At 40.8% G+C, this 12,909-nt stretch overlaps 1 protein-coding gene across 2 annotated transcripts in view; it reads left to right on the plus strand.

Annotated features, from left to right (window-relative positions):
• The window catches only part of drosha (drosha ribonuclease III), a 149,846-nt gene that overhangs the window by 105,269 nt on the left and 31,668 nt on the right, over positions 1–12,909 (plus strand). For both annotated transcript variants that reach the window (XM_033049036.1, XM_033049044.1), the window contains exons 26-29: positions 1,618–1,723; positions 3,347–3,488; positions 9,419–9,501; positions 10,028–10,131. In XM_033049036.1, coding sequence (XP_032904927.1) covers positions 1,618–1,723; positions 3,347–3,488; positions 9,419–9,501; positions 10,028–10,131 — 435 coding nt within the window. The remainder of the gene's footprint in view (positions 1–1,617; positions 1,724–3,346; positions 3,489–9,418; positions 9,502–10,027; positions 10,132–12,909) is intronic.

Genomic DNA, 12,909 nt, shown 5'->3' on the forward strand with positions numbered 1-12,909 from the left:
GCAACCACCTTCAACTAGCATCGCAACCGACTTTGACAAAAAAATTACCGATTTTTAAAACGGCAACCTATTTTTAGTCATGGCCGGTTTTGAATTTTTTGAAGTAATCGCCGGAACATAGAAGAAGCGGAAACTACTTTCGACCATCAGGGAGACTGACAAAAACCTCTGGGAACCGCACAGAAACCTTGGGTGGGGCGCAAAGTCTCCAGAGGTTTCCGTTCAGGTTTCCTAAGTGGGACAAGGGCATAAGGAACAACTAAAAAAGTTCTGTATATTTTTTAAAAAAGCAAACAATAATAGTGCAAATAAAAAACATTGCGCCTAAGTCTATGTAGTTCAGAGCATAGTTGGAGGTTGTAGTGTTTAATAGCCTGATGGTTGTGGCAGGAGTGAAATGTTTGGTGTGGCCAGGGTGATGTGAGTCTCTGATGATGCGGACTGCTTTTTTGAGGCAGCGACTCCTGTAAATCCCTTCTTTAGTGGGGAGGTCAGTACCTGTGATGGACTGGGCAGTGTTCACCAATTTTTGCTATCTTCTTAATTCCTGGGCATTCGAGTCACTGAACCATGCCGTGATGCAACCAGTCGATATGCTCTCTATTGTACACTTGTAGACTTGTAGTAGTTCAAGAGAGTATTCATCGACATACCAAATCTTCTAATCATCTAAGGAAGTAGAGGCATTGATGGGCATGTTCCCGATGTTGGGGGAGTCCAGAACCAGGGGCCACAGTTTTAGAATAAGGAGTAAGCCATTTAGAACGGAGATGAGGAAACACTTTTTCTCACAGAGAGTGGTGAGTCTGTGGAATTCTCTACCTCAGAGGGCGGAGGAGGCAGGATCTCTGGATGCTTTCAAGAGAGAGCTAGATAGGGCTCTTAAAAATAGCGCAGTCAGGGGATATGGGGAAAAGGCAGGAACGGGGTGCTGATTGGGGATGATCAGCCATGATCACATTGAATGGCGGTGCTGGCTCGAAGGGCCTAATGGCCTACTCCTGCACCCATAGTCTATTGTCTATTGTCATTCTTTATGATTGCATCAGTGTGCTGGGTCCAGGACAAGTTCAGAGATATGCACGCCCAGGAATTTGAAGTTTTTGACTCTCTCCACCACTGTCCCATCGATGAAGGCAGGTTTGTAGATCCTTGGCCTCCCTCTTCTATAGCCAACAATCAGTTCCTTGATGTTGTTCAGGCATCTTTCAGTCAGTCGATCAATCTCCCCCCCCCCCTATACTCGAACACGTCATCATCTGTAATTTGTCCAACAACGGTGGCGTTGCGGCAAATTTAAAGATGGAGTTGCAGCTGTTTAATATTTACACTTGTGTGCTCTGTTCATTCGCAGGAATGTCAGATTAAATTAAATAAATTAAACTTTATGGATGGAGCTGTGCAACACAAGATTCCACTTTAATGGACAAGATCAGTGATGTAAAGATCAGATTATGGATGGTTATGAAGCCAGTCAACAGTCATTTTTAATCGTGTCCAAAAAGCTCTTTGTTCCATGTAATTACAGAGACCCAACATAATTTGAGTGCTTTTCAATTTAATTTGTTGTTTGCTTAGCACTCATTGATTTTTGCAGTATTGATCTCTTTTTTGCAGGGGTCACAATCAGAGGATGGAATTCCTTGGAGACTCCATAATGCAATTGGTAGCTACTGAATACTTATTCATACACTTCCCTGACCACCATGAGGGCCACTTAACGGTGAGACACAACATGCGCCAGTATTAGTTACATTAAAATCTTATTAGGAGCTGAGCATTTGTATATTTTTAACATCCTTAGAACAAAATATTTTTTGTCTATCTCAATCTTAGTCCTAAACTCATCTTGTTTTCTGCAGCATTTAAATGTATTGTAAATATTTTGCTACAATAGATCAATTAAAGTAATGTAATAAAATGATGATTTAATTTTAAATATATTTAAAAACAGTCTTATATTTTAAAACAGTAATGATTTCCAGTTTACTTTTATTTGTATTTCCTGTTTTATCATACTATCATATCCATTTTTGATTCTTAGCCTGCATATTTTATGGAAACTTGTTATTTGGACTTATTCCCCCCCAGACACTGGACTCTCCAACCAGTAATGGCAGAATAGAGTGTCTGCCACTTCTCTTCCTCTCTCTGATTATGTACTACAGAGATTGCTCGGCCTTAGTAACTCTTATTTTTCACTTTGACATTGTCCGAAGTTTTGTTGTTCAGTTTCCAGCAAAATACAAAGACAGTAAACCACAATATAATTAATAACTGGCTGACTGGTTATATATAAGATAAAGATGAATTACATCAGTAGACCCTGTTTATTTCTCCACCACCATTCTGCACCAGAACGACAATGGATCTTCACCAGCCATGAACAATACTGGAAGAGTATGTCTTGTTTTTTAACAGCATCCTTGAGTTTCAACCCCATTATATCCCCATGTTTTTAAAAACAAGTGGGTACAATGTGGTGACTGTAGGTCTTTTTTTTACATTTTATCAATCAATTAATTTCTTATTTCTATCCCACCCTTTGGCTTCCACTCTGGAATTGATAAAAAGTTTGGCTCAGACTCTGTTCACCACAATCAAAATGCTGGAGCAACAATGAGGAATTTAGCAGATACTTCCTCTCCTTGTTCTGGGTATTGGCGGTTGTGAGTTTGTTGTATGAGCCTTGTCAACATGCGGCAGTGTATCTTGAAGAAATATTGGACAGAAGGTAGAATGAATGTTTGGAATAGTTGAGATATCAATCGCATTGAAAGGCAAGAAGTCCCAGAATAACTCAGCAGCTCAGGCAGATATTGATAGGACCTTTCGTGTTGGGATCCTTCTTCAGCTTCGAATCCTGACCTGAAACATCACGTATCGATGTCCTCCAGGGATTCTGCCTGACCTGCTGAGTTACTCCAGTACTTTGAGTTTTTTTAGGTAAGCCAGCATCGGCAGTTTTGGCCCAGAGCCACTGACCTTGCAAAAAAATCTTTTAATTGACCTGAAATTTGTGGGGGGTTTTCCTCTGCAGAGATGCTATCAAATCTATCAATTATTTTCCAGCATTTTTTACTTTTCAATGAAAAGTGTCATTAAACATGAAAAACTGCTGAAGTTGAGAAAATTGAATGTCAATTAAGAGATAAAAGTTTTGTTGTAAAGATGTCAATGTGAAACATGACCTCGATTTCTGGCTCCACGATGCTGCCAGACCTGCTCAGCATTTCCAGCACTTCCTGTTTTATTTCAATTTTCCAGTATTTTATATAAAGATAATATTAATGGTAGACAGGAACAGGTTGTAACAAGGTTTCTGCTTGCATTGTTGGCTCTGTAGCTATTGCGAAGTTCTCTGGTCAACAACCGCACACAAGCCAAAGTAGCAGAAGAACTGGGTATGCAAGACTTCGCTATCACCAATGATAAGACCAAAAGACCTGTGGCACTCCGAACCAAGACCCTCGCCGACCTGTTGGAATGTGAGTGCATCCGGCACATATACTGTGTTACGTAATCTTACCATTACTCCGTAATCTTATGCAAGTTTATTTTATACTGAAGGCTATGTTTCATTGCATTTAAATGTTGACTATGACATAATAGATAGCATTCTTGTCCCTACATTGGAAGGATGTAGACTTGCTTCCCATCCCAGAGACTCTGAGCACTGAGGTTTAAGGTTGATGCATTGTTGGAAGTGCCATTTTAATGGAAGATTTAAAACTCTGGGACAATGCCCTCTCAGGTGGTTGTAAAAGACAACACAACAGCATTTTGACAAAGAACAGCAGAGATATTTCCTGTGCCAAGGCCAATGTTTATTGCTAAATCAGCATGGCTGAATCTGAAGAAGGGTTTCGGCCCGAAACGTTGCCTATTTCCTTCGCTCCATAGATGCTGCTGCACCCGCTGAGTTTCTCCAGCATTTTTGTGTACCTTTGGCTGAATCTGATTATCTGGCAATTGCTGCTTGTGCAAGTTGGCGACCTTATTTCCTTCATTACCACAATGATTTCACTGGCTGCAAAGTGACATGGAGGTGACTGTAGAAGTATAAGGTTTACTTTATTTTTGTGTATTTTTTAACTATATAGTGCCCTCCATAATGTTTGGGACAAATGCCCATCATTTATTTATTTGCCTCTGTACACAATTTGAGATTTGTATTAGAAAAAAATCACATGTGGTTAAAGTGCACATCTTCAGATTTTATTAAAGGGTATTATTAAACATTTTGGATTCACCATGTAGAAATTACAGCTGTGTCTATACATACTTCCCCATTTCAGGGCACCATAATGTTTGGAACACATGGATTCACAGGGGATTGTAATTGCTCAGGTGTGTTTAATTATCTCCTTAAAGCAGGTATAAGAGAGCTCTCAGCACCTAGCCTTTCCTCCAGTCTTTCCATCACCTTTGGAAACTTTTATTGCTTTTATCAACACGAGGACCAAAGTTGTGGTAATGATAGTCAAAGAAACCATTATGAGACTGAGAAACAAGAATAAAACTGTTAGAGACATCAGCCAAAATTTAGGCTCACTAAAATCAACTGTTTGGAACATCATTAAGAAAAAAGAGGGTTCTAGTGAGCTTACTAATCACAAAGGGACTGGCATGCCAAGGAAGACCTCCACAGGTGATGACAGAAGAATTCTCTCAATAATAAAGCAAAATCCCCAAACACCTGTCCGACAGATCAGAAACACTCTTCAGGAGTCAGGTGTGGATTTGTCAATGACTACTGTCTGCGGAAAATTTCATGAACAGAAATATAGAGGCTACACTGCAAGAAGCAAACCTCTGGTTAGCTGCAAAAATAGGATGGCCAGGTTACAGTTTGTCAGGTCGGGGGGAGTTCCCCCCGCCATGGGTACCATGTAATCCCGTGTTACCTGCTCCATGGTCGGATAGTCGGCGACAGGTGAACGGCAGGTGTCCCGGGTGCTTGCCAAGCCGGGCAAAATGACACGACTTTTAGATTGCCTGGCCATTGACACCCGGGCAACCGTTAATTTCGAGCCCTGAACAAGATACTAAACATGACTACTTTCATTTTCATGATATTGCTGTGTCCCAAACATTATGGTGCCCTGAAATGGGGAGACTATGTATAAACACTGCTGTAATTTCTACATGGTGAAACCAAAATGTATAAAAATGGCCATTATTAAAATCTGACAATGTGCACTTTAACCACATGTGATTTTTTTTCTATCACAAATCTCAAATTGTGGAGTACAGAGGCAAATAAATAAATGATGGGTCTTTGTCCCAAACATTATGGAGGGCATTGTATGCTGATTTCTGGAGCTGTGCCCAACGTAGAATTATATGCAGAGTTATTCGAGATAAATCTTGCAGAAGGTTAGGCTGTTCACAGAAAAGCAAATGCGTTATGAACCTCTGTCTGCTGTACATGAAAATTATGATGTAAGATATCTACCATCTTCCACTTTAAAGCACATTTATGGTCAAATTTTGTTTGATAGATCTCCTTTGAAGCACTTTAGTTCGCTTAACAGTGTTACGGGTGCTACATAGATGTTGTTAAATAACCAATTCCAATTTTAAAGGAAAGTATTGTATCTGATCCAGAGAGTAGATGCAAGGAAATTCTTTTTGCACAGCCAGCTTTTGTGATCTTGCTTGCACTGCCTCTAAAGGTGGTGGAAGCAGCTTCATTTATCACTGTCAAAAGAGAATTGGATGTATACTTGCTTGTACAGGGGGGAAAAAAACATATGGCTCTGCCGTGGAAAGAGTGGCGTGGGAGTGGGATTAATTAATTGGATCTCTCTCCCACTCTCTCAGAGCGCTGGTACATTTGATAGGCTGAGTAGTGCTGTGCGTTTCTATAAATACTGCTGTATGATAGGAGCACTCCGCTGCCACTGCAGGACCTGTATGTTATGCCACACACAGCGCATTGGAGTTGAAGGGGAGAATGGAATCAGGGGGCGGTGAATCGCAAACCGAATTAGAAATGCCAGATGCAGATCCCCACATCTAAGTTCCCCATTTCCATACTTGATGGATGGAGATGTCCCTGAAGGAGCATGATTGGTTAAAAATGTACCTTTTATAAGTTCATAAGTTGTAGTAGAAATAGGCCATTCGGCCCATCAAGTCTACTCCGCGATTCAATTATGGCTGATTTCTCTTTCCCCCTCTACCCCATTCTCCTCCCTTCTCCATATAACCCCTGGCATGTTGGAGCAAGTGTCAACATTTTGGAACCATACGTTGTACTGCATCCCACTGTCATTAAAACCTTGAAAGAAAATAAACTGCAGCTAATTGTGGCTTTCAGGACAGCCTAACATGTCTCAGGAGTTCAGTTGAGTTTAGAAATACAGCATGGACACAGATCCTTCTGATCAGTCCACACTGATCAATGTAGTTGAGGCCAGTTCATTGGCTATATTTAAGGGGGAGTTAGATGTGGCCATTGTGGCTAAAGGGATCAGGGGGTATGGAGAGAAGGCAGGCACAGGATACTGAGTTGGATGATCAGCCATGATCATATTGAATGGCGGTGCAGGCTCGAAAGGCCGAATGGCCTACTCCTGCACCTATTTTCTATGTTTCTATGTTTCTATGATCATCCTTTTGCATTAGTTCTATGTTATTCCACATTTGCATCCACTTCCCACACACTAGGGGAAATTTACAGAGACCAATTAACCTACAAGCCTGCACGTCTTTGGGATATGGGAGGAAAACTGAGCACACAGAGGAAATCCATGCGGTCACAGGGAGAACGTGCAAACTCCACACAGAAAATACTCTAGGTCGGGATCGAACCGAGTCTCTGGTGCCGTGAGGCAGCAGCTCTACGAGCCATGCCATTGTGATCACTATTATTTTACCAAACTGTGTCTAATTTGCCTGATAATCAATCAAAGTAAACCAGCTCAAGGCTTTGACATCATTACATTTTCCTCAACCTTCCCGGTGTGACTGGAAACCAAAATGTACTGAATACATATGTCAGGCTGCTGTTCATTGTGTACAGCTTGGCATTCAATGCAATCACCCACTCCAGTCTTACCACCAAACTCCAGGACCTGGTCTTCTGTACCTCCCTTTGAAACAGCATCCTTGACGTCCTCGTGGGCAAACCTGGATCAGTACGGATCCTCTCTTCACTGACCATCACCACAGGTGTGCCTCAGGACTGCATGCTTAACTTCCTGCTCTAAGCTCTTTACACCCATAGCTGTGTGGCCAAGTACGGCTTCTATGCCATCCACAAATTTGTCATGGCACCACTCTTGCTGGCCAAATCGGTGGTGGTGATGGATCAGTTTGCAGGATAGAAAACATCTGATTGATTGAGTGGTGCCACAACAACAACCCCTCGCTCAACGTCAACAAAACTAATGACTTCAGAAAAGGGACGTTGGAAGACCATGTACCAGTTTTCATTGGTGAGCCCCCAATGGAGTAAGATAGTAGCGCCCAATTCCAGAGCTTTAACATCTCAAATGAAGACGGGTCTCGACTCGAAACGTCACCTATTCCTTCTATCCAAAGATGCTGCCTGTCCCACTGAGCTACTCCAGCTTTTTGTGGCTAACATCTCAAATGATCTGTCCTGGGCCCAGGACATAGATTGTAATCATGAAGACGTACCATGCATTTACATTCGTAGAAGTTTAAAAAGATTTAGCATCTCACCGAATACTCCAACAAACCTTGACAGTAAAATGCACTATAAAAAGCATCCTGACTGGTTGCATCATGATCTTGTTTGGCAATTAAAAACACACAGGCTGTGTGGCAATTAAAAACACACTGCAGCGTGACTCTGCAGTGGTGGTCTCAGCCCCGTCCTTCACAGGCACTGACATCCATCCAGAGCATCTACATGAGGGGCTGCCTGAAGAAGGATCTACAACATCCAAGCCTTGCCTTTTTCTCACTGCTACTACTCACGGCAAGAGGTACAGTAACCTGAAGTTCCTTACCATCAGATTCGTGAATAGCTACCTTCCACAATGATCAGGTTTTTATACCATCCTGCAGAACTTTCATGCTATCACAGTAACAGAACATAATGGACTGCTTTTTGCACTGCCTCAGACTTGTTTTCTGATAGTGTTTTTGCACTAATATATCTTGCTTTTGCAGCCTTTTCCTTTTCACTATCTTGCATAATGATGTATTATTTTTGTTCTGAGTTCTCTATCTACCTGTGATGCTGCTGCAAACAAGATTTTCATCTTACCTGTACCTTATTGTACTTGTCCATATAGCAATTACTTGACTTGACTTCACTGCCTGACCCTGCAGCCAGTGGTGAACAAAGCCCTTGTCCATATTAGGGTCGTCATTTCCTTCCATCCACTCCATCTTCACGGTGTGTTGCATCAGAAAGGCTGGAAGTATCATCAAGGATGCCAGTCACCTTTTCTTTGTTCCAAGGCCATTCCCTTTTCTCTCTCCTGTCTTCTGGAAGAAGATACAGGAACTTGAAAGCCTGAGTAATCGGACTTCTTCCCCCATTGCGATCAGACTCCTGAACCAATCACCCCATCCACACACACTTCCCAGAGGTGCTGCAAAGTACTCTTGTTCTTAACTGCCTTTTTTAGTTGTTTCAATATTGCACTTCAGTATTTTCTGTCACAATATTTAAGATTGCACTACTATCTATGCACCATTTTCTTATTTTGCATTTATTGTTGTATTTATTGTATCTATCATTACCATATATACTGTTTGCACTGTAAACTTCATGTAAGCAAGAGCTTTCATTGCATCCTGATGTAGATGACAATAAACCAATCTGAATTGGTATGTTGGTGCCCAATGGTTGTTGTTAACTCATACATGTTCAATATGGGCATAAGGTAACATATTCTATTTGAACAGGGTTTTACTAAGGGCTGCCCTACAGTTTTAAAGGTGTGCCTGAAACTGTTCTGCGTGGTTTAATTTGTTTGAAAATAGATCTGATTCTTTAATTTTTGTACACACGGATTTGCGGATAGGACATTAACTTAAGAAGTGATAGGTCCGTGGATTTTTAGCACAAGGCAGTAAGAACTTGGGGATACATATTTAAGTAGGATTAGAAAGAAGTTGAGGAAAATATCTTTACTTGGAGAAGAATGGGATCTGGAACTCTCAAAATGAAAGGGTGGTGAAGGTAGAAATCCACATCACATTACGAAAGCCCCCACATAAGCATTTATTATGCTCAAACTCGTAAAACTGCAGACCAAGAGCATGGAAGTGGCTTCAATCTTCTCGTGTGGTTTTCATACAGCAAGGACAGGATGAGCAGAATGGACTCCTTTGAGACTGAATGTTTCTGTGGTTCTGAGGGATTCAGCATGTGCAACATATGAAATGTTAATAATGTAACATTGCTCTGTTATTTTTCTGTTTTATTTAGCTTTCATAGCTGCACTTTACATCGACCAGGACTTGGACTATGTCCGCACTTTCATGAATGTCTGCTTTTTCCCAAGATTGAAGGTCAGTAGATTTCAATGTAAATTCATTAATCCGACGTCCCCTTACAATAGAAGAAATCATTGCATCAAATATAATATGGCAGATCAGTTCCAGGCAGGTATAACTTTATGTGGAATCACAATCAAATAAACTTTTTGTGAACTTGGTGTTCATCAACTTAGTATTGTGCATCGCATTTTAATATTAACCGCCTATATTTTCTGTGGATGTTAATACTGCTGTCAACAGAACATAATAATAATGCTAATAACCCAACATTTTTTTCAATGTATTATTGCCCTTTGTTTCTTTGTGGCAAGGTTCCCAGACAATTCCATGTAAAACTATACAGAATTAGCCTAGACTATTTGGGATTTACTGTGCTGTCTGTGTTCTTTCACAATTGCTTTGGAGGGTAAAAGCTTGTATGTTAAGAATACATAAGTTATGTTTGACGGAAGTGATAGAGTGCACAAGGTCTACGGTTAACTGCGGTTGACATGCACAGCCTTTAATTTTTAATAGCCTTTTCTTGATGTTGCTGCAGGAGTTTATACTGAACCAGGATTGGAATGACCCCAAGTCCCAACTACAGCAGTGTTGCCTGACCCTCAGAACAGAGGGGAAAGAGCCTGATATTCCTCTGTACAAGTGAGTTTCAACATTAGTTGCGAATGAAAATGTTTTTATTAAGTGAAACTCAATAACTGAAAGCCAAGGTTACAATTTTTATTCTGTATGTGCATCACTAGCATTCTTATAATCAACTCTGGTTTAATCTACTTCTCTATATTTAAAAAGGATTATGTAATGTTCGAAAAGACCTAAATTGTTATTCAATTATTTGTAATCAGAGAACTTTGTGGTGCGATTATGCTGTAATGTTTTGGAATGTAATATTGAGATGGGTAGCCTCTGCAGGCCATTTATTTTCCCTCATCAACTTTAGCAGATAAAGATATGATTGAAATGGTGGTGATGACAGTAAATGCACCAACTAACAATTTGCCTGTGTGTTAATGCAATTTTGAGGTTCTTATCCTCTAAAAGCAAATTAACATTGAAAAATGAGTGGGCAGTATGTTTTTTTTTTCATTATTAAGGCCTCATTGATGGTAGTCATTAATGGTAAATTGATACAGTATTCAACAATTGTACCATCAAACCAAGAATAAATGTCTTATTCCTTGTCTGGCTTTGCATGGGATTTGCAGCAAAGAGCTAAGTATTAGCCTCTTGCAGATTTACATCTGGAATTGTTAATTGCTGCTCAGATCTGCACAAACTCTGAATCATCAGTTCCCAGCATTGCACTTTTCATTCACTTGAGCCTCACAAAGATCGGCATGTTTCCACCTTAACCGCTCTCAATTAACTGTAACCAGTTCAATCTTCATAAGATTTGTTCTCCAAAGCTTAGCTTCAACTAAACTATAAATCATATCATTAAGCTGGACTCAGTTACAGGGAAATAAAATCTCGCAACCTTTCTTATCCATATACCTGTCTAAAATAGTCTAACAGTTGTTATTATATTTCCCTCAACTACTTCCGTAGGCAGCTTGTTCCATATACCATCTACCTGCTATGAAATAGTTTCCCCTCAATTTCCTGTTATACCTTTCTCCTCTCACCTTAAACCAATGTCCTCTAATTTATGATTCTTCTGCCCTGGGAAAATGCGTCTGTGCATTCACCCTATCTATGCTGTACCTGTTGTTCAACTGACAAGACTGAAAGATGCATTGCCTTGAGTTTGTTCTCTCCTCTATTAAACCACTTCTTAAAACCCATGTCTGAGCAGTAGTCCTAATATCTCCTTGTGTGCCACCATTTCAAATTTTATTTGATAGCATTCCTGTGAAATGCCTTGCAAAATGTTACTGTGTTTAAGGGAGGATAATAATTGACTCTTAATTGCTCTGAAGTGATGCAACAAGCCACTCAATTTAACATATTCTAATTCTGGATCATGCTTCTCGTTTCACTGTCCTGATTAATTTTACTGATTGTATGCCTCCTTGTCACCTTCCCCTCAGCTAATAATGAACCGTTCTACATTTCCTTATAACTGTCTGCTTTGATATGTCGTTCTTTAAACTTTGCCCTTCCATATCTCAAGACTCCCACTCCAATGAAGAAGGGTCTAGACACGAAACGTCACCCATTCCTTCTCTCCAGAGATGCCGCCTGTCCTGCTGTGTCTCGTTTTGTGTCTGTATTTGGTGTAAACCAGCATCTGCGGTTCCTTCCTACACCTTGCGTCTAATGATGGACTAATAGGAATGAAACTGAACGGAACACTTCGCATTGAGTTAGAAGCCAAATTTGGCCGTTTCAAAACTCCATCCGACAGTCGACCTTGCCGAATCCTTGTCACAAATGTTTGGAGACCAATCTCTAATTAGGAGCTGCCCCACAGACTTGTCAAGCAACAGCCTGACATCATCATACTCAGAGTCTCCCTTTACAGACAAAATACCAGACTCCCCATCACAATTCCTGATTTGTGACTTATTTCCTGATAATAAAACTAGTTTTAAGGCTTTTCAAATTTCAAATCCATCTTTCTGTGTTCCTGTTCAGCTGTAAATTGCATACGAAATGGGGCATTTAGTCCATTGAGGGAGGGTGAAATAGCCTTTTAATATTTTATCAGTGATCATATTTCTTGTGAGTCACTCTTAATGCATAAATCAACCCTGCTGCCCCTATATCAATACATGCGCTGCACTCTTATTTCTGGTTCTGACTCTGCCATTTTTCTCTAATGGCTGTTGAACTAACTCCGTGGTTTAGAAACATCGAAAATAGGTGCAGGAGTAGGCCATTCGGCCCTTCGAGCCTGCACCGCCATTCAATATGATCATGGCTGATCATCCAACTCAGTATCGTGTATCTGCCTTCTCCATACCCCCTGATACCTTTAGCCACAAGGGCCACATCTAACTCCCTCTTAAATATAGCCAATGAACTGGCCTCAACTACCTTCTGTGGCAGAGATTTCCAGAGATTCACCACTCTTTGTGTGAAGAATGTTTTCCTCATCTCGGTCCTAAAAGATTTCCCCCTTATCCTTAAACTGTGACCCCTTGTTCTGGACTTCCCCAACATCGGGAACAATCTTCCTGCATCTAGCCTGTCCAACCCCTTAAGAATTTTGTAAGTTTCTATAAGATCCCCCCTCAATCTTCTAAATTCCAACGAGTACAAGCCGAGTCTATCCAGTCTTTCTTCATATGAAAGTCCTGACATCCCAGGAATCAGTCTGGTGAACCTTCTCTGTACTCCCTCTATGGCAAGAATGTCTTTCCTCAGATTAGGAGACCAAAACTGTACGCAGTACTCCAGGTGTGGTCCCACCAAGACCTTGTACAACTGCAGTAGAACCTCCCTGCTCCTATACTCAAATCCTTTTGCTATGAATGC

Source organism: Amblyraja radiata, chromosome 2 (genome assembly GCF_010909765.2).
Source record: "Amblyraja radiata isolate CabotCenter1 chromosome 2, sAmbRad1.1.pri, whole genome shotgun sequence".
Taxonomy (NCBI): Eukaryota; Metazoa; Chordata; class Chondrichthyes; order Rajiformes; family Rajidae; genus Amblyraja; species Amblyraja radiata.